Raw genomic sequence first — 21,374 nt, 5'->3', positions numbered from 1 at the left:
TTGTGTGCTTGTGTCCTCTTGAAGAAAAAATTCTCTCTCACAGGTTAATAAGACAATTTGGTAAAAAGAAATAGTAATTGATTGACTTTTCATGTTTTGGTCTGTCGCCCATCTGGCATTGCTTATTGCAAATGCTGTGAGGCAGGTAAGATGTTCACCGTGTCCTAGAGACTCACCCACTGGCCCAGCGCCATGGGATGGAAAGACCATGACCTCCCCACTGAACGGTCCAGGTGACTGCACACGAGGGGTCTGACCTGGAGTCTTCCTTCTTCTCCTTTGGATGAGGTGTCTCTTCTTTTCAATTTCTCAAACCTCCACTGTCTCCATCTGCATTGAATGGCTGGTTTCATTTCCTCCATATCTCAGTCGAGAAGAATTCTCACCATCTTTGTGGGGAAGGCATTGGTATTGCTAAGACATCAAGGGAAAGAGTAGCCTGCTCAAGTGTCCTTCAACCATTCAGGATGTGGTTGCACCACTATTGATATTTAATGTGTGTCTGTGTGTGTTGCTGCCTTGGAACAGGACTCCCATGAATGTTGTTCTTCTCTGAGTCCTGATGAGTCTCCACAGTTTGAAAAAGAGAGTGACACCCGGCATCAGTGGTGCTCTGTAAGGGCAGAAATGACTCAGATGATTGGCCCCCAGGACATTGAGAGATCCCACTGCTCACAGAGACAAAAAGTCAGGTAGAACCTGTGTGAGACATAGGACCTGCGTCCCAGGGCCAAGAGGAGGCATTGAGCTTCCTGTGGAAGTAGATACATCTTGCACAGCCCCGAAGCTTCTCCCTCCCCCACCCCTGGGCTCACTGTCCTGAGAGCCCCTTGGTCTCCCCAGTCAACAAGGCAGGGAGGGAGGTCACCCCACAAGGCAGCTGTCATGTCCACCAATTTCCTGAGCTCTGAGCTCCACACCCTCACTCCCTTCTCCAGTTCACCCTCCACATCTGCCCTTGCAACTCCCTTTCAGAAGCTGTTTATGCGTAAAACCTTCCATGGCCCTCTCTGTCTTCAAGGTGAATCCACACTCTTCCTTCTGGACTCAAGGCTGATCATGATCATCCAGATGTGATCCTTCCCCCTCAGCTCTCATCTCTGCTTTCCTCAGACAGATGGTCACAGTGGCCCATGAACACACACATATCCACACACTCATACACACATGCACATTCATATACACACTCACACATTCGCTCACACACACACACAAGCGCACATAGTTTTTTATTTCATAGGTTTGATGTGTAATAGTTACATTATCATTTAATCTAAAACATTCGCTTCTGTTTTGATTCACACATTGATTATTGCAAAGTCTGTTGCTTTATTTCCAAAATGCAGGGAATACATTTTGGAAATAAATGTATGTTGTTTTAGTCTAGGAGGTTTGGAGAGGATGCATCTCTGTTTTGATGGGCTCACCGGGCCCATGTGGGGCGGGGAGGTTCATGGGATGAGTTTGGTTGAAGGAGGAGTTGGCCTCACTGGGACTGGAGAGTGTAGAGCAACCTGATCGTCAGCAGCATGGACTGCCGGGTGGAGATCCCTGGATGTGGCTGGAGACAGGGGGGACCTGTGGACAGGCTTTGTGCAGGGGATGGTCGGTGACAGGTATGTTTGGGACCATGAGAATGAAATACCTGAGCCGACAGTGAGGGTCTGGGGGAGGCCAGAAGGAGGCTGATGTGGTCACACCAATGAGCTGTCCTGGGTCTTCACCTGAGCTTGTCTGTGGGGAGAACTGGGTCACAGAAAGGAGAATCTGGAGCCAGAACAGTGGGATTGGTTCAGTGTGAGAGGGGGAGAGAGGGGAGAATGGAGGGCTCCTCCTCTCTCCACCTTGGCTGCCTGCAGGAGCCAATGGGGCTGTGCCAAGGTTGCTGACCCCAAGAGAAGAAGGAGGCCTGGGGGATGTTACAACACTGTCAACTCACCCACAGAGGCAACCAGCACCACCCTTGGGCCTGGGTGTGTGCTGCTGCTTCTCCCTATCACTTCCTCTCTCTGACTTTCTTGTCACTGTGAGCAGAGCTCCTGCTCTCTATCCCTCTCCATCAAACCTTCAGAGTCCTTTCTGCCTCCTCACCGACTCTTGTCCCCCAGACTGTACCTCTTTGTCTAATTCTGTTTATTCCATCTCTATGGTTTGGGTAGAAGAGCGTGTTGGAGACAATTCCCAGGTTGTAATCTCAAGACCTGGGGACACATTTATTGAACTTCTATTTTGAGCCAGTCTCTTCTCCTCTCCTTCTTTGCTTGTTGGGCAACATTGTGAAACCCCACCTCTGAGTTTGTTAGGAGGATCGGCAGTGTTGGAGACACGAAGAGCCTCAATCTGGTGTCATTTTCTTTCTTTCTTTTTTTTGTAGATATATATTATATTGATTTCAGAGAGGAAGGGAGAGGGAGAGATAGAAACATCAATGATGAGAGAGAATCATTGATCGGCTGCCTCCTGCAAGCCCCACTCTGGGGATGGAGCCCACATTCCAGGCATGTGCCCTGACCGGGAATCAAACCATGACCTTCTGGTTCATAGGTCGACTCTCAACCACTGAGCCATGTTGGCCGGAAATCTGGTGTCATTTTCTGACCTGATGAAGGCATGTGTATGAGAGACGTGTGGTGGGAAGGGCTATTTAGAATCCACAAGTGTGTCCCCCAAGCCTACAAGGTAAATCAGAAGCTGCAGTGCATCCTTGGTTGAATGGCAGATGAGCACAGACAAAAGGATGCAGGATGGTGGGTCTCAGCCGGGATTCTAGCCTCAGCCCAAGTCAGGAGTGAAGGTGGAAATTTCATGAGTGGGTTTGTCCCTAAGCACTAAAGCACTTAGGGCACCTCTGACCTGGTGGGAGTCCTGGTTCCAATAAAGTTCCACAGACACAAGTGGGGCAACCTCCAAGGTATGAGGGAGCTGAAGGGAACCACGCGTGTTTCACTTGCATTTATTGTTTTTGATGCAACATTCAAATAACATACAATTAAGTCTTTTAAAATATAAAATTAACTAGAATGTAATAAATACACAATGTCTCAATGACAACATCTATCTAGTTTCAAGAAGTATTTATAGCCAACTCCCCCAAAAAACACCCAACAGTCCATCTCCCATCTGTCCTCCTGGTCAACCCCAGACAAACCAATCTGATTTCTGTTTCTATGGGTTTCCTTCTCCTGGACATTTCGCATAAATGCAATCACACTACCCCTGACCTTATGTGTCCACTTTCTGTCACTGAGCTGCATTATTTTGACGTTCGCCCACAATGTACCAGGTATCCGTCCTTTGTTCTTTATGGTTTAAAAAATCCCAAGGTTGTGAAGATACCTCATTTTGTTGGGATGGATGGGATGGATGTGGCCCTGGATGAAAGGGTGTATAGATGTGAATCCGAACCAGCCATGTGGGATGGACCCTCATGTCACAGGGTGAGAACAGAATGGCACTGGAGGAGAGTGAGCAAGGACAGGAGGCAGGGAGAGCACCCCAGGTGGATGGAGGGGGCGTCCTTTACAGGGACATGGCCTACGTTCTCCTGCACCTAAACCTCACCTACCATGTCTTCTCCCCTGGACTTTCTCAGCAGACAGTTTCTCCAATTATGGTCCATATTCTCTTTCAGCACCTCCTGGGTTCATCAGATGGGCTCCAAGGCTCCCCCACTCTGAACGGTGCATGTCCCCTCTGTGTTCACATCCCGGCTGCACCATGGGTCCTTCTGGTGTCGTTTCGAGCCTGAAATAGCAGCACCCCAAGGACCACGAGGATCAAGCCAGCCGTGCCCATCCGGATGAGATTCTCCACTGTGCAGTCTTCGGGGAGGGAAGTAGGAATTGTGGACAAAGTGTTCACAGACGTCAGAGCAGACCAGAGAAATCCCAGGACCCTGGCTGTCCACACAGGAAACCCACCTCTCCTTGACAGGATATGACCCTCTATCGTGCCCCCACCCAGCCCCATAAGTGAGAGCTTCTCCCACTCAGTGATTTTGGGTTTGACCTATTTTATGATGGGCCCATGGTGTCAGCTGCTCCTGAGAATTATGAAATGAGAGTGTGAGGACTTGGGGAGACACAAAACTTCCTTCAAGGTTCTGTGCTCTCAGAGGCCCCAATTTTCAGATCATAAGTTTTACACAGTCCCTTAATGAGCCCTTTCTCTACACTGCCAGGTTCCCTGGTCTCCTCATTGGATTATTATTAGCCTGCCTTGATCTCTGAATTTGGAACCTGCACGGAGTCTCTTTGCAGCAGAGTTTGGCTGCCCACCATAGCTCAGTATTAATAAGAAAAGTGGTTTCAATACAGAAATTAAGTTGTATTGTTCAGTGTTTTGTCTGAAATATAAAACCCCATCATATTATTTCTTTATGGCTAAGAGATCCCCCTTATTCAAAACCTGGGGAGCAGGATTCTGTGGATGAGCATTAGAGTTAGGGGGTCTGGAACCTATTGTTTGGTGGAGCCCCCAGGGTCTCATTACAGGGCCCTGAGCTGACTGAGCATCGAAAGGAGTGGGTCAAGCCCTAGCTGGTTTGGTTCAGTGGATGGAGCGTTGGCCTGCGAACTGAAAGGTCCCAGGTTTGATTCCTGTCAAGGGCACATGCCAGGGTTGTGGACTTGCAGAAGGCAACCGATCCATGATTCTCTCTCATCATGGATTTTTCTATCTCTCTCCTTCTTCCTTCCTTTCTGAAATCAATAAAAATATTTTTTTAAAAAAAGAAAAGAAAAGAAAGAAGTGGATCAAGAATCCCTCACCTGAGAACAGGAGCTCCAGGGGGCTCACTGGGGAGTGACAGCAGGAAGGGGGAGGTGCTGTGTGAGCTGTAGCACCTGTAAATCCCCTCATGGGCTAAGGTCACAGGACTCATGGAGAACTCCGCCTGGTACTAGTGAGCTCAAAACTTGGATCTAAAAGCAGGGGATTGGCTGCCCCATCATTGGACAGAAGGAAAGTGTCCCTCAATCTGTATGACTGACAGAAGGGCCACGTTCTCTCCTACGGTGCCTGGTTGCATTGACAAGGGGGGTCTGTCAGGCAGGTGTCCTAGAGAGAGGGAGGGAGAGTGAGGGCTGCCTGCCCACATTGTTCTAACCTGAGAGTCACCAGGCCTCTCTCTGAAGACCCTCCTCTCTGTCTGTCTCTGTTTTCCCTAAGTCTATCCCTCTTGCTCCCATTCCATGGCTCATGCTGTCTCCTTCCCTGGAGAGCCCACAACCCTTGTCCTGGCTATCACCACCTGCGAACCAACCCCAACCCAGCCTGTGCAGAGTCTGGGTGTCTTAATAAAGCCACTAGATCCTCAACAACTATACAAGTTATTGGTATCTTTGATCAGATGTCCAGGGGGGCACTGAGGGCTGACCACTTAAAGAGAGGTTATATACACTGTAGCATCTGTAACGGCCCCCATGGGAGCTGCTCACAGTGTCCAGGGGGAAGTGGGCCTGAGAGAGCCCAGCCTGGGGCTGCAGGACAACCCTCTAGGGGAGGTCCCGTCCCCCCTCCTTGGACAGAGTGAATCTGTCATAGCCGACATCAGAATGAAACTAGAGGGTCAGGCTTTGGCCAGAGGCCACAATGGGGCTCTGCTGGGTCAGGAGGGAGGGCTTCCCAGAGACATATGGGAAGACCAGATGTGAATTACAGGAGCTGCTCCTCCCATAAACTCCTTCTCCTGTCCTGGCCCATAGGTGTCACTGTGTCTCTCACAGTGTCTCTGATGAAGAAGCCCCGAATCTTGCCATACCCCACCTCTCACAGGGGGCTCCCTTCTCAGCAAAGATACCAATAACCTGTCTGGTCTCTCAAAACATGGATGTGGTAGGGATGGGAATTTCTCACCTGAGACCAGGAGCTCCAGGGACTCACTGGGGTGTGACCACACCTGGGGCACCTTCTTGTAACAGCCATAGCATCTGAACGTCCACCTCTGAATGGAGGTCAGGGGGCCCAGAGGAAACAGGGCCTGGAACTGCCCACTGGGGTGTGGCTGAGAGTCCAGGGACCAGGCAAGCCTGTGTTCTCCTTCCTTAGTCAGAATGAATCCATCAAATCCTTGGCCTGAACCACACTGGAGGGTCACATTCCCTCCTGAGGTCATAAAAGGGCTGGGTAGGGCTGAGAGGCTGGGTTTGCTGTAGGATCCTAGCAGGAGAGGAGGCAGTGTGTTAAATAGGCTCACTCCTCCCTCATGTCCCCCAGGGCTGGGCTGTGAGAGGGAGACACCCTGAGAGCAGACCCCCTTCCTGAGGGCAGAGCTTGAAGCTGGGACCACTGAGGGCCTCTCACCTGTCACCACCAGCTCCAGGAAGTCGCTGGGCTCTGACCAGCCTGTGGGGCTGTGATAGTAACAGTAATATATCCCTGCAAAGTCCTGGTTCATCTGGTTGATGGACAACTTGGCCCTGTTCATGGGCTCCCATCGGGTCTGCGTGTTCCAAAGCAAACGTTTTCTTTCCTTATACAGATAGAACTTTTTGGCATCCAGGGTCCCCTGACACACGAGGGTCACAGGGCTCCCATACGGGATCATAGAGGCTGGCTCAGCCCAGAGGATGGGTTTGGAGAGGGTCTCTGGAAGAAAACCAGAAGCTGCATTACAAAGACCTTCCCTCCCTCATCTCTCAGAACAGACCTAAATACTCTCGTTGTATCACCTCATCCCAGCACCTCTGTGCTCCCTCCTGAGCCCCAGGGAATGACATGAGAGGAGGGACATGGAGCTGGGGAGGACTCACCTGCCTGCACACCGGTCCCTTGGTCCAGACTCAGACCTGGAAGAGAGTTCCTGTCAGAGTTTTCCACCCAGACGTCTGAGCTAATTTTCTTCCAATCAGGGCCCTGTCCACTTGAGCTGCCTGAGCTTGAGGTTCCACAAGAACAAGGGGGAATTTCCTGCCCATCCCCTCCTGCTGCTGGACTCCACAAGTGACCGAGGCAGAGAAGAGCAGAGAAGATGGACGTCATGGCTCTGAGGGCTCCTGCTCTGCAGATGGAGGAGGCCTGGGCCGGAAGGACCGAGACACACAGGATGTGGTGAGTCAGGGGCTGCTGCTGCCCTTCTGGGTTTTCACAGCTGCAGACCCACAGCCAGGAGATGGCCCCGCCCTGGGCCTGGCTCTGCTTCTCCCCAGGATGAGAGCTCAGGGGGATCCAGGCTCTCAGGAGGCAGCTCAGCAGTATCTGAGTTCTCACCTGATCCTCAGAGTCTCATCTGTCTGCAGGTCTGACTGACCTGGAGTCTTCCTTCTGCTCCTTTGGATGAGGCATCTCCGCTTTTCAATTTCTCAAACCTCCACCATCTTCACCTGCATTGTATGGCTGGTTTTGTCTCCTCCATATTTCAGTAGAGAAGAGAATTAACTGATATAACACAACTCTTTGTGTGTGTGTGTGTGTGTGTGTGTGTGTGATGAATGTCATTTTTTTCTGAATCCTGAAGAGTCTCCACAGCTTGAAGAGCAGAGTGAAACCCGGCCTCAAAGGTGCTCAGAAGAGGCAGAAATGACTCAAATGATTGACCCCCAAGAAATGGAGAGATCCCGCTGCTCACAGGCAGAAAATCAGATGTAACCTGTGTGAGACATAGGACCTGTGTCCCAGGGCCAGGAGGAGTCACTGAGCTTCCCTGTGGGAGCAGATGCATCGGGCACAGCCCCCAGGCTCCTCCCTCCCCCACCCCTGGGCTCACTTTCCTGAGGGCCCCTTGGTGTCCCAAAGTCAACAAGGCAGGGAGGGAGGTCTCCTTCACACCCCGCAAGGCAGCCGTCATGTCCACCACCTTCCTGAGCTCTTAGCTCCCTTCTCCAGTTCACCCTCCACATAGGAATCTAACCTCATTTCAGAATCTGTCCATTTTCTGCTCAAAATCCTTCCATGATCCTCCCTGAATTGAGGGTAAATCCAGACTCTTCTTTCTGAACTGAAAGGTGTTTATGATCATCCCGATGAGACCCTCCAACCTCAGCTCTGACCTCTGTTTCCACCCAATCAGACAAGTACAATTACCCAATGAACACACACACACACACACAAGTCCATATAAGCCATTTATGGAACATTGCTTTACACACAATATTATAATTTAACTAGAGGCCCAGTGCATGAAATTTATGCACGGGAGGGGGAGGGAGTCCCTCAGCCCAGCCTGCACCCTCTTCAATCAGGGACCCCCTCAGGGGGATGTCCAACTGCTGGTTTAGGCAATCAGCCGGCAGTCAAACATCCCTCTCACAATCCAGGACCACTGGCTCCTAACTGCTCACCTGCCTGTCTGCTCTCCCCTGCCGACCTGGTCGCCCCTAACTGCTTTCCCTTGCTGGACTCTGCCTCAGCCCCCACCATGGTGGCTTTGTCCAGAAGGATGTCCGGAAGGATGTCTGGAAGATATCCAGTCTAATTAGCATATTACCCTTTTATTAGTATAGATAACTGTTGATATTTTATTTAGAAATATTGCACTTTTCTAGTTTATTTGTAATAAGTGGCACATAGGATTTTATAAGATGATCTGACTAAACAGTTTGCTTCTTACCAGTATATATTCCTTTTGTGTTAAAGATATCACACCATGCCCTTGTTTGGTGATCACCACACCCATGACCAGCCACCACCTCCCTCTCTCTTCCTCCCTTTCAGATAGTCTGTATGTCTCCAGGGGCTCTAAAATGTTCTTTCTTCTCTAAAATGAACACATTTCACTTACTCAAACAGCCGTTCCTTCAAACACAGCCTAGACATGGTCTAGTCCAATTCTCATACTTTATAAATTTCTCCTTTGTAAACAATGAATTACAACATTAGCCTTAGAATGCCCTAGTCTACTAATCAGAGTTCTCGAAATACAGAAAATGGGTCACCTGGATCAAGGATATATTTCTGTTCTTGGTACAAGTACTCGGCAGGTGGTAGGTGAGCAGTAAATACTTGTTTATGGATGAGTCAAAGGCAGAAAGAGAATTCCCTTTGGGGGCAAATGAGGACCCAGGTAGTGAGCTGCAGGTAGAGCCAGCCTGTTAAGGGTGGATTCAGGATGAGAACATGGGTCCTGTCCTCTCTGAGAAGGAGGTTAGACCAGGCAGAGGGCCCTGTGAGTCAGAAGAGACCCCAGATCTGGGCTGAGAGTCTCCAGACGCCTCATCATGGAAAAACTCTGACCCAGGCCTGGGGGGAGGGAAGGTGGTCTGCTTGCTGTGGGTTCACAGCTCTGAGGTCCCGGAAGGACAGCAGCAGATTTTGACCCACCACATCCTGTGCATCTCTGTCCTTCAGGCCCAGGCCTCCTCCTACTGCAGAGCAAAAGCCTCAGAGCAGACGCCATGATGTCCACCCTCTTTGCTGTAGTCTGCCTCGGTCAGTTGTGGACATGGGAAGGGGGAGTAAGAGGGGAAGATGCATTCTATTGTTCATGGGGAACCTCAGGCTCAGGCAGCTCGAGTGGACAGGGCCTGATGGGAAGGGAATCAGCTCAGACATCTGGGTGCAAACCTCTCACAGACACTCTCTTCCAGGGCTGAGTCTGGGCCAGATCATCCACGTGCAGGCAGGTGAGTCCTCCCCAGGCTTCATGTTCCACCTGTCACTTCACCCCTGGAGCTTAGGTGGGAGCACAGAGGTCCTGGATGAGCTGGGAGATGGGGATTTTGGAATGTCTGTGTAATGTACCCTCTGCTTTCCCTCCAGGGACCCTCTCCAAAGCCACCATGTGGGCTGAGCCAGGCCCTGTGATCCCTTATGGGAGCCCCGTGACCCTCTGGTGTCAGGGGACCCTGGAAGCCCAGGAGTTCTGTATGTATAGACAACAAAAACGTGTGCTTTGGAAAACACAGACTAAGTGGAATCCCAGAGACAAGGTCAAGCTCTCCATCACACACATGACAGAGCATGATGCAGGGAGATACTACTGTTACTATATCACATTCACAGGCTGGTCAGGGCACAGTGACTTCCTGGAGCTGGTGGTGACAGGTGAGAGCACACTCAGGGGTCCCAACCTCAGGCTCTGCCCTCAGGAGGGGGGTCTGCTCTCAGGGTGTCTCCCTCTCACAGCCTAGCCCTTGGTGGTGTGACAGAGGTATGAGCCCATCTAAGATGCTGCCTCCTCCTCTCCTAGGATCCTACAGCAAACCCAGCCTCTCAGCCCTGCCCAGCCCTGTCATGACCTCAGGAGGGAACGTGGCCCTCCAGTGTGGCTCAGGGCAGGGATTTGGCAGGTTCATTCTGACTAAGGAAGGAGATCACAGGCTCTCCTGGACCCTGGACTCACAGCGACAGTCCAGTGGGCAGTTCCAGGCTCTGTTCCATGTGGGCCCTGTGACCCGCAGCCACAGGTGGATGTTCAGATGCTATGGCTATTACAGGGACAGGCCCCATGTGTGGTCATATCCCAGTGACCTCCTGGAGCTCCTGGTCTCAGGTGAGTCCAATTATTGTCTCATCATGGATTGAGGCACCAAACACTTTATTGGCATCTTTGCTGTGAGGGGAGCCCTATGGAAAGGATGGGGTGAAGGAACACAGGGGTCCATGGATCAGAGACACAGAGAGAGACAGTGAGAACTGGGGGCCAGGACAGTAGAAGGGGTTTATGGGAGGAGTAACCCCTGTAATTCACGTTTGATCTCCCCAGGTGAGTCTGGGAAGCCCTTCCTCCTGAGCCAGCAGGGCCCCATTGTGGCCTCTGGACAGAGCCTGACCCTCCAGTGTCGCTCTGATGTTGGCTATGACAGATTCGCTCTGTCCAAGGAGGGGGGACGGGACCTCCCCCAGAGCCTTGTCCTGCAGCCCCAGGCTGGGCTCTCTCAGGCCCACTTCCCCCTGGGCACTGTGAGCAGCTCCCACGGGGGCCGGTACAGATGCTACAGTGGATACAACCTGTCCTCTGAGTGGTCGGCCCCCAGTGACCCCCTGAATATCTTCGTGGCAGGTGAGGAGCCGGTGGGTTCAGTCAGGGACCCTGACTCTGAACAGGCCCTGCTGGGGGTCTCAGGTGGTGAGGCCAGAATGAAAGTGCAGCCACCAGGGAGGGAGAAAGACAGACAGTGAGGAGAGGGGGAAACTCAGAGAAACAGAGACAAAAGAGAGGAGGGTCCTCAGGGAAAGGCCTGGTGACTCTCAGGTCCGAACAAGGTGGGCAGGCAGCCCTAATCCCTCCCTCTCTCTAGGACACCTTCCTGACAGACCATCTCTATCAGTGGTGATGCACATAGGCCTCAGGGTGGCATCTGAAGGAAAGGTGACCCTGCTGTGTCAGTCACAGAGCCCAAGGGACACTTTCCTTCTGTCCAAGGAGGGGGCAGCCGATCCCCGGCTTCGTCTGAGAGCAAAGCATCCAGCTCAGCAGTTCCAGGCAGAGTTCTCCATGAGCCCTGTGACCTCAGCCCACGGGGGCACCTACAGGTGCTACAGCTCACTCAGCACCTCCCCCTTCCTGCTGTCACTCCCCAGTGAGCCCCTGGTGCTCCTGGTCTCTGTTGAGGAGCCTCTGAGCCAGTCTGCTGAGCTGTCAGCTCAAGGTCCTGTTCCCAGAAGAATTATGGGCTAAAAGTGAGGGAGAGCCTCTAGAGATGGTCACCCAGAGGAGATCTGCCCCACAGACACCCTGCTACCTTTGTACGTCCCTGCCCTTTACCTGGGTCTAGAAGGTGCCAGGTGAGCAGCACTTCGGCCCTGACTGGGCCACAGCACAGACGTAGGAGAAAAGCCTGAGTTTGGGGGGTCCCAGAGTACAACCAGATCTTCCCCTCCTTCTGTCCTCATGTTGGACTCACTATGAACCCCGCCCGCCCCCCCACCCACAGGACCGCTGTCCACAACTCATGAGTTACTGTGGTTTTTTGCTCTGAGGGAGCTCAGAGGCCCAACTCTGAGTTCAGACCAGGCAGAGAGTCCCAGGAGTCAGAAGATACCTCAGATCTCAAGGACAAACAGGCTAAGTCCTAGGAGAGCTGGGACTCAGGGAGGGATTTCATGGAACCACCAGGGCCAGGAGCTCGAGGACTCCCTCCTTCCCAGCCATAGGGTCAGGCCTGCAGAGGGGTAAGTGAGGGCGAGGACAGGAGGGCTGGTCATGGCAGAGGGAGAGGTTGGGGCTCAGGCTGAGGAGGAGAAGCTGGGCTCAAGTGGGGGAAAGGCAGCACCAAACCCTCATACTACATTCTGATCCCCAGGAGGCTCTAAGGATCCTCCACTCCCCACCACAGCATTGGGCCAACAGACGGGTAAGTGAGGGTCTCTGTGGGGAGGTGGTGGTGTCTCCATGGGGAACAGGGGCTGAGTCATGTGGGGGTTCAGGCACCTGTGGAGGTGCTGACTTGGACCTCAGTGGCTCCAGGTGTAAAAGGAGAGAATCGTGGCTCAGAGCTTACATTTCCTTTCAGTTCTGGGTCTGCGCTCCTAAGAGAGGGGACCTCACAGTGAACCCCCAGGAAGTGGCATTATTGGGCCTGTACTCTCTGTAGCAGTGACAGTGTCACTATAATTATAATCAAAAGTCAGAGACACAAAGAGCCAGTTGAGGTGGAGGAACTAAAAGGTAGACCCAGCCCTTCACTCCTTCACGTTCCTGATCTCAAGACACAATGAAGCCCCAGATGTTCCTCTTTGCATCCTAGTTACATACAAGACAAGACACCAAAGGTGCACACCTCAAGGGGTTGAGATGGACATTATTAGTTTGGGGACTCCTTGGAGATCAGAGAAGAGATACCTTAAGCATTCCCACACCTCCTCACCCCACACTGTGTGTGTTTGGTTCTCAGGAGCAGCTGATCCCCTGGGACCATCGCAGAACAAGTCAGACTCCAAGGCAGGTGAGTGTGGGAAATTCTCAGTGATGGGGCTGAGTGCAGAGGGTCACATCCAGTCAATGGAAGTCAGATGACCTGGATACACACCTAGGGATGCTGGGCTGGTTTGATATTACCCTGATCTCTGTGACCTCTCTGTCCACAACCTCCAGCCTCAACCCCCCAAGACTACACAGTGGGGAATCTCATCCGGATGGGCGTGGCTGGCATGGTCCTGGTGGTCATTGGGGTGTTGCTGTATCAGGATTGGCACCGTCAGAGAAGACCCCACGGTGCAGCTGGGACGTAAACGCAAAAGACAACAAACCCACCATCCAGCGAGGCAGAACCTTGGAAATGGATCTGACGCTACCAAGAGGTTCTGGAGGATCACTGGGTCATAAGGCAGCTCCATTTTAATATTTTTGAGAAAAATCCATACTGATTTCCACAGTGGCTGCACCAGTCTGCATTCCCACCAGCAATGCACTAGGATTTCTTTTTCTCCACATCCTCACCAGCATTTGTTGTTCGTTGATGTGTTGATGGTAGCCATTCTGGCAGGTGTAAGGTTGTACCTCATTGTCATTTTAATTTGTATGTCTGATGATTTATGACATTTAGCATTTTTTCATGTACCTCTTGGCCATGTGTATGTCCTCTTTGGATAAGTGTCTACTCAGGCCCTCTGCTCCTGTTTTATTTGGATTATTTGTCTTCGTTTTGTTGAGTTATATAAGATCTTTATGTATTTTGGAAATTATCCCCTTATCAGACGTATCATTGGCAAACATCTTCTCCCATACAGTGGGATCCCTCTTCATTTTTGATGCTGGTTTCCTTTGCTGTGCAGAAGCCTCTTACTTTGATGTCATCCCATTTATTTATTTTGTCCTTTGTTTCTAGAAAGAAACCAGAAACACTCATCAGAAAGAATATATGCAATATGCACCCCTATGTTCATAGCAGCGTTATTTACAACTGCCCAAGAGCCCATCAGTAGATGAGTGGATAAAAAAGCTGTGGTACATTTACACGATAGAATGTTATACAACTGTAAAAATATAAATAAAGGAACTCTTAGCCTTTGAGACAACATGGAGATTCCTGGAGATTATTATGCTAAGTGAAATCAGCCAGCCAGAGAAAGGCAAATATCACATGTTGTCTCTTATATGTGGAATCTAATGAACAAAATAAATGACAAACAATATGGGTCCAGAGGCATGGATGCATGTAACAGACTGATAGATCTCAGAGGGAAGGGGGAAGAGGCAGTAAGAGATTAACCTAAGGACTTATATGCATATAGACACAGACAATAGGGTGGTGAAGGTATGGGTGGGCAAGGAAGCGGATGGAGGGGAGCAATGGGGAAGTGAACACAAGGGAACAATGCACGGTTCAGAGAGGGGGAGCCTTGGAGCCCATCTGATGATCCCAGGAGATGCTGGGGACCAGCAGTTGTGGAAACCATCTGCTGAGTGTGTCCCGGAGAGTAGATGTGGTTTGGGTGCAGGAAATGTCTGGGTGTGAGTTCCCAGTACAGGACTCTTCCCCGCATTGAAAATGTATTTTCTCTCACTATCTTGGTTGACTTTCTGTGACAAACCCCCTTCTTTTCCCACTCCTGTGACTTGGGGGTCCATCCACATGGCTGGTGTGGGTCCCCACATCTAGCACCTCATGCTCTCCCCCAGTGTTATGTAATAAAATATTCTTTATTTTATTTTATTGGGGTGACATTAGTCAACATGAACAAATAGGTTTCATGTGCGGATTACTAATTTACAAAATCTGTATATAGGCCCATGTGCCCACCACCCAAAGTCAAATCTTCTCCCGTCACCTCATATTAGGACCCCTTTGTTCCCTCACCCCCCCTCCCTCTGGCAACCACCGCCCTGCTGTTTGTGTACATAAGTTTCAGTTCTATATTCCATTCATGAGTTAAATCGTATAGTTCTTAGCTTTTTCTGTCTGACTTATTTCACTTCACATAACGTTCTCAAGGTCCATCCATGTTGTTGTAAATGACACTATTTAATCCTTTCTTAAGGCCATGTAGTACTCCATTGTGTGTATATACCACATCTTTATTCAGTCCTCTACCACAGGGCACTTGGGCTGTTTCCAAGTCCTGGCCACCGTGAATAAGGCTTCAGTGAACATAGGGGTGCATAGATCTTGCGTATAAATGATTTTGAGTTTTTCGGGCATATACCCAGGAGTGGGGTTATTGGGTCATATGGTAGCTCTATTTTTAATCTTTTGAGGGATCACCAGACTGCTTTCCATAGTGGTTGTACCAGTCTACATTCCCACCATCAGTGAATGAGGGTTCCCTTTTTTCCACAACCTCTCCAACACTTCTTGTTGCTTGTCTTGTTGATAATGGCTACTCTAACTGGTGTCAGGTAGTATCTCATTGTAGTTTCAATTTGCATTTCCCTGATTGCCAGTGAGGTGGAACATCTTTTCATATATCTATTGGCTATTTGTATGTCTTCTTGGGACAGGTGTTATTTTCAGGCCCTCTGCCTACTTTTTCATTGGATTATTTGTTTGTTTGGTGTTGAGTTTCATGAGCCCTTTATATGAATATTTTGGAAATTAAACCCTTGTCGGAGCTACTGTTTGCAAATATCTCCCATCTGGTTGGCTGCCTGTTTGTTTTGTTGTCCATTTCTTTTGCTGTGCAGAAGCTCTTCAATTTGATATAGTCCCATTCATTTCTTTTTCCTTTACCTCCCTTGCCTTTGGGGTCAAGTCCACAAAATATTCTCTACCACCCAGGCTCATAAGTTTGGTGCCTATATGTTTTTCTATGTGCCTTATAGTTTCGGGTCTTATGTTTAAGTTTTTGTTCCATTTTGAATTGATTTTTGTACATGGGGACAAACTGCAACTCCTCTGAGTTTGACATTTTTTAGATTCCACATGTAAGCGAGAACATATATTATTTGTCTCCCTCTGTCCAATTTATCTCACTTAACATAATGCCCTAAAGCTTCTTCCATATTGTCACAAATGTCAAGATATATCTGGTTTTTTTTCCTGGCCAGATAATTTTTCTATTCTGTATGTGCCCAAAAAATAATAAACACCAACATACAAAGCATTCTAAAAATGAATATTTTCAGAGCAACACAGCACCAGGCTGTCTCTTCAAACATTAATGAGTTGAATCCAAGTGGTGACATTTCTGGAGAAATGGCACAGTTGGTATCTGATGAAAACAGGAAAGGTGCGGGATCCAAAGTGGGTATGAGGCATCTTTTTAAATTTATCTTTTCTAGGTTTGTATCTAATTCTGCCCAATTATTAAGTTATTGGATCCAGGTAAAGTCCTGTGAACTGAAGAGATGAAGACTCAATAATGTTCATCTGATAATGTGATGATAAAAAATAAAAAACATCTTGCCCGGCCGGCATGACTCAGTGGTTGAGCATCGACTTAGGAACCAGGAGGTCATGGTTTGATTCCTGGTCAGGGCACATGCCTGAGTTGTGGCTTGATCTGAGTGGGGGGGCTGCAGGAGGCAACTGATCAGTGATTCTCTCTCATCATTGATGTTTCTACCTCTTTCTCTCTCTCTCTCTCTTCCTCTCTGACATCAATAAAAAACATTAAAAATAAAATAAAGAACATCTTATTATGTAAAAATATGCAGATGTATTATAGAATTGTACACTTGAAACTTATATAATTTATTAAACAATGTCACCCCAATATGTGTAAATTTTTTAAACAACAACAACAAAAAGGTATAAGAGAGTATGAGCTTTTATTTTTTTTAAAATATATTTTATTGATTTTTTACAGAGAGGAAGGGAGAGAGATAGAGAGTTAGAAACATCGATGAGAGAGAAACATCGACCAGCTGCCTCCTGCACATGTCCTACTGGGGATGTGCCCGCAACCCAGGTACATGCCCTTGACCGGAATCGAACCTGGGACCCTTGAGTCCGCAGGCCGATGCTCTATCCACTGAGCCAAACCGGTTTTGGCGAGTATGAGCTTTTAGATGTGTGGACCCAAACCAGTCATGTGGAATAAACACTCACATATTGGGGTAAGAAAAAAAAAAGGGGGCCATCAGAGAAATTAAATCTCGGTATAAAGAGAAAATAGCACTGTTTCTGGAGATGCAAGGATGGTTCAATATTCACAAATTAATAAATTAATAAACATAATACACCACATAAACAACATGAAGGATAAAAATCACATGATCATATCAATAGAATCAGAAAAAGCATTCAACAAAATCCAGCACCCACTGATGATAAAATTTAAAAAAAAAACTCTCAGCAAAGTGAGAATGGAGAATTACATGTACCTGGCCAATTTTCCCAACACCATTTATTAATGTTCAAGATATTAAAAATGGAACTTCCATTCAACCATTCCATTCTTTCACAAATCTGTTTTTAGACCTCACAAATCCCTTCCCTTACCCCCAGCTTGAACTAGACTCCTACCTCTCATTTTTCATCTCTACATGTGTTTGTGACTGACCATGGGTAGACGATGAGTATGTAACAAATCCATATAAGCTGTTTAGCTAACATTTAACACACAATATTAGAATTTAATTACTGTTGATATCTTATTTTTATTGACAAATATTGTACTTCTCTAGTTTATTGGTAATACGTGGCACATAGGATTTTATAAGACAATCTGATGAAACAGATTGCTTCTTATATATTCCCTTTCAGACCGTCTGTATGTGTCCAGGGGTCTCAAGAACGTTCTTTCCTCTCTAGAATGTTCTCACTCCACCTCTTAGGTCTCCACCTACTCACACAGCCGATCCTTCAAACACAGTCTAGACATGGTCCCCGGCTGTTATCATATTTTTTTAATTTTCTCCTTTGTAAACGATGAATTACAACATTAGCCTTAGAACACCCGAGCCTACTAATTAGAGTTCTCAAAATACAAGAAACGGATCTCCTGCATCACAGATGTATTTCTGGTACCTGGATAAATTCCTAGCAGGTGATTAGTAAATACTTGTTTATGGACCCATCAAGGACAGAAAGAGAATTCTTTTTGTGTGAGGCTGAGAAACAGGTAGTGAGATGCATATAGAGCCAGCCTGTTGAGGGTGGACTCAGGATGAGAACCTGGGTCCTGCCCTCTCTGAGCAGGAGCTCGGACCAGGCAGAGAGTCCTGGGAGTCATAAAAGACCCCTGATCTGGGCTGAGAGTCTACAATGGCCTATAGTCCTCCTGAGTTCTCATCATGGAAAAACCCACACCCAGGCCCAGGGTGGGGTGGTCTTCTTGCTGTGGGTTCACAGCTCTGAGAGCCCGGAAGGGTGGCAGCAACTCCTGACCCACCACATCCTGTGTGTCTCTGTCCTTCAGGCCCAGGCCTCCTCCATCTGCAGAGCAGGAGCCCTCAGAGCAGACACCATGATGTCCATCCTCTCTGTTCTTCTCTGTCTCGGTCAGTTGTGGACACGGGGAGGGGGAGGAGGAGGGGACAGGGTGGCTATAAACCTTGTTCATAGGGAACCTCAGGCTCAGGCAGCTCGAGTAGATGGGGCCATGAGAAGAGAGAATGAGCTACAACGCCCAGGTGCAAACCTCTCACAGACACCCTCTTCCAGGGCTGAGTCTGGACCAGAGAACCTGTGTGCAGGCAGGTGAGTCCTCCCTAGGCTCCAGGTCCCTCCTCTTACTTCACCCCTGGGGCTCAGGAGGGAGCACAGAGGTCCTGGGCTGAGCTGGGGGATGAGGGTGGGGAAGGGCTTTGTAATGCAGCTTCTGGTTTCCTTCCAGGGACCCTCCCCAAACCCACCCTCTTGGCTGAGCCAGGCCCTGTGATCCCTTATGGGAGCCCTGTGACCCTCTGGTGTGAGGGGACCCTGGAGGCCCGGATGTTTCATCTCTACAAGGAAGGAAAACAGATGGATTGGAACACACCAAGCCAATGGAAGCCCACGAACAAGGGCAAATTCTCCATCACACACATGGCAGAGCATGATGCAGGGAGATATCACTGTAACTACCTCAGCCCCACTGGCTGGACAGAGCACAGTGACCCCCTGGAGTTGGTGGTGACAGGTGAGAAGACACCCATGGGTCCCAGCCTCAGGCCCTGCCCTCAGGAAGGGGGTCTGCTCTCAGGGTGTCTCCCTCTCATAGTCCTGCCCTGGGGAATATGAGGTCCATTTAACATACAGTCTCTGTCTCTCCTAGGATACTACCAAGAACCCAGCCTCTCAGCCCTGCCCAGCCCTGTCGTGACCTCAGGGGGAAATGTGACCCTTGAGTGTAGCTCATGGCAGGGATTTCACAGGTTCATTCTGACTAAGGAAGGAGATCACGGGCTCTCCTGGATGCAGGACACACAGCCACAGCCCAGAGAAACATCACGGGCCAAGTTCTCTGTGGGCCCTGTGACCCCCAGCCACCGGTGGACATTCAGATGCTATGGCTGTTACAGAGAGAGCCTGCAGGTGTGGTCACCACCCAGTGATGCCCTGGAGCTCCTGGTCCCAGGTGAGTCCCGTTATTGTCTCACCCAAGGATTGAGGCAGCAATCACATTACTGGGATCCTTGCTCTGAGGGGAGCCCCATGGGAGAGGGTGGGGTGAGTGGAGCAAAGGGGCTCATGAGTCAGAAACATAGCAACAGTGAGACCTGGATGCCAGGATGGGAGAAGGAGGCTTATGGGAGGAGCAGCCCCTGTAACTCATGTCTGCTCTCCCCAGGTGAGTCTGGGAAGCCCTCCCTCCTGACCCAGCAGGGCCCCATCGTGGCCTCTGGACAGAGCCTGACCCTCCAGTGTAGCTCTGATGTTGGCTATGACAGATTCGCTCTGCACAAGATGGAGGGACGGGACCTCCTCCAGACTCTTGTACAGCAGCCCCAGGCTGGGCTCTCTCAAGCCAACTTCCTTCTGGACACTGAGAGCAGCTCCCACGGGGGCCGGTACAGATGCTATGGTAGATACAAACTCTCCTCCAAGTGGTCAGCCCCCAGTGACCCCCTGGACATCCTGGTGGCAGGTGAGGAGCCAGTGGGTTCAATCAGGGACCCAGACTGCACAGGCTCTACAGGGGTCCCAGGTGGTGAGGCTAGAATGAAGGTGCAGGGCCCCAGGGAGGGAGAGAAATAGAGTGAGGCAGGTTGGTGGAAGGGGAGAGGGGTAGACTCAGAGAAACAGAGACAGACAGAGAGGAGGGTCCTCAGAGAGAGGCCTGGTGTCTCTCAGGGCAGAACAAGGTGGGCAGGCAGCCCTCACCCTCCCTCCCTCTCTCTAGGACACCTGCCTGACAGGCCCTCCCTCTCGGTGCAGCCAGGCCCCAGGGTGGCCTCAGGAGACAATGTGACCCTGCTGTGTCAGTCACAGAGCCCGAGGGACACGTTCCTTCTGTCCAAAGAGGGGGCAGCTGTTGCCCCCCTGGGTCTGAGATCAAAGCACCGAGCTCAGCAGTTCCAGGCAGAGTTCCCCATGAGTCCTGTGACCTCAGCCCACGGGGGCACCTACAGGTGCTACAGCTCACACAGCACCTCCCCCTACCTGCTGTCACTCCCCAGTGACCACCTGGAGCTCCTGGTCTCAGGTGAGCGGCCCCTGACTCTGTGCTGAGCTGACACCTCGGGGCCCTGTCTCTGGAGATTCTGAGACAGTAAGAAGTGCGGGGGCCCAGGGGTTTGCCATTGACAGGATATTCTGAATCCCCTGCCACCAACCCTTCCTCCATGGACCCTGGGTCCTCAGTTGTCAACTTAGTGGGATCTCTCAGTTGTAGGTGCTTAGCCTTATCAGTTCTGTGTCTCCAACAAGACATGAAACACACAATTCCAAATTATTTCTGCATTGAGATCATTGTTCTCCATCATCCTCAACTTGAGAAGTATAGCTCTTATCGAAGTCACTCAGAACAAGTCCTGAACTCAGGGATCACAGGAGGCTGAGGTATCCAACGAAGAGCCCATGGAACCTGGCCTAGTAGAGACAGGCTCATGGAGGGACGGTGTAAAAGTCATCATCTGAGAAGTGGGGCATCTGAGAGCACTGGGCCCAGGAGGAAAACTCCTGTCTCCCCAGGCCCTCACTCACACCCTCATGTCATGATTCTCAGGAGCAGCTGACACCCTCAGCCTGTCACCAAATAGGTCAGACCTCAAGATGGGTGAGTGGGAGACATCCCAGTTATGGGGCTTGGGGTAGAGGGTCATGTCCTGTCAAAGGGAGGTGGGTGTCCTGGGTGGACATCCAGGGTTCCTGGGGTGACTTTGGTCCGCTCTGATCTCTGTGACCTCTTTGTTCACCTCCCACCCCCAAGACTACACCATGGGGAATTCCATCCGGATGGGCGTGGCCGGCTTGGTCCTGGTGGTGCTTGGGATGCTGCTATTTGAGGCTCAAAACAGCCTGAAAAGGACCCACAATGCAGCCAAGACGTGAACACAGAGGGAACAGTGCACTATTCAGAGAGGTGGGGGGCCTTGGAGCCCATCTCATGATCCCAGGAGGTGCTGAAGGAAAGTCGGGATCATAGTTGGAGAAACTGTCTTCTGAGAATGTCCAGGGGAATAAACTTGA

At 50.1% G+C, this 21,374-nt stretch overlaps 3 protein-coding genes across 3 annotated transcripts; 2 read left to right on the top strand and 1 right to left on the bottom strand.

The window, feature by feature from the left end:
- Window positions 1-3,064: 3,064 nt before the first annotated feature.
- Window positions 3,065-7,284, bottom strand: LOC139000246 (leukocyte immunoglobulin-like receptor subfamily A member 5). The gene is made up of 5 exons (XM_070402502.1): window positions 7,250-7,284; window positions 6,753-6,877; window positions 6,304-6,588; window positions 5,857-6,159; window positions 3,065-3,836 (listed from the first exon to the last, which is right to left on the bottom strand). The coding sequence occupies exons 1-5, from the start codon at window positions 7,282-7,284 to the stop codon at window positions 3,700-3,702; spliced, it is 885 nt and encodes a 294-aa protein (XP_070258603.1). The 3' UTR covers window positions 3,065-3,699.
- Window positions 7,285-9,332: 2,048 nt separating this feature from the next.
- Window positions 9,333-13,110, top strand: LOC139000245 (leukocyte immunoglobulin-like receptor subfamily A member 6). The gene is made up of 7 exons (XM_070402501.1): window positions 9,333-9,366; window positions 9,525-9,560; window positions 9,697-9,981; window positions 10,127-10,429; window positions 10,643-10,939; window positions 12,774-12,824; window positions 12,974-13,110. Exons 1-7 carry the CDS (start codon window positions 9,333-9,335, stop codon window positions 13,108-13,110), a joined length of 1,143 nt encoding a protein of 380 aa, XP_070258602.1.
- A 5,109-nt stretch (window positions 13,111-18,219) lies between these two features.
- On the top strand, window positions 18,220-21,374 carry LOC138999529 (leukocyte immunoglobulin-like receptor subfamily A member 6). Its single transcript, XM_070401667.1, has 8 exons — window positions 18,220-18,262; window positions 18,426-18,461; window positions 18,598-18,882; window positions 19,018-19,320; window positions 19,534-19,830; window positions 20,086-20,388; window positions 20,911-20,961; window positions 21,115-21,374. The coding sequence occupies exons 1-8, from the start codon at window positions 18,229-18,231 to the stop codon at window positions 21,234-21,236; spliced, it is 1,431 nt and encodes a 476-aa protein (XP_070257768.1). The 5' UTR covers window positions 18,220-18,228; the 3' UTR covers window positions 21,237-21,374.

This window comes from Myotis yumanensis, unplaced genomic scaffold, assembly GCF_028538775.1.
Source record: "Myotis yumanensis isolate MYYU_CA2020_CCGP unplaced genomic scaffold, mMyoYum1.0.hap1 SCAF_23, whole genome shotgun sequence".
Classification (NCBI taxonomy): Eukaryota; Metazoa; Chordata; class Mammalia; order Chiroptera; family Vespertilionidae; genus Myotis; species Myotis yumanensis.
The sequence above is the reverse complement of the archived record's forward strand: the minus strand, read 5'-3'. Positions and strand labels throughout refer to the sequence as shown.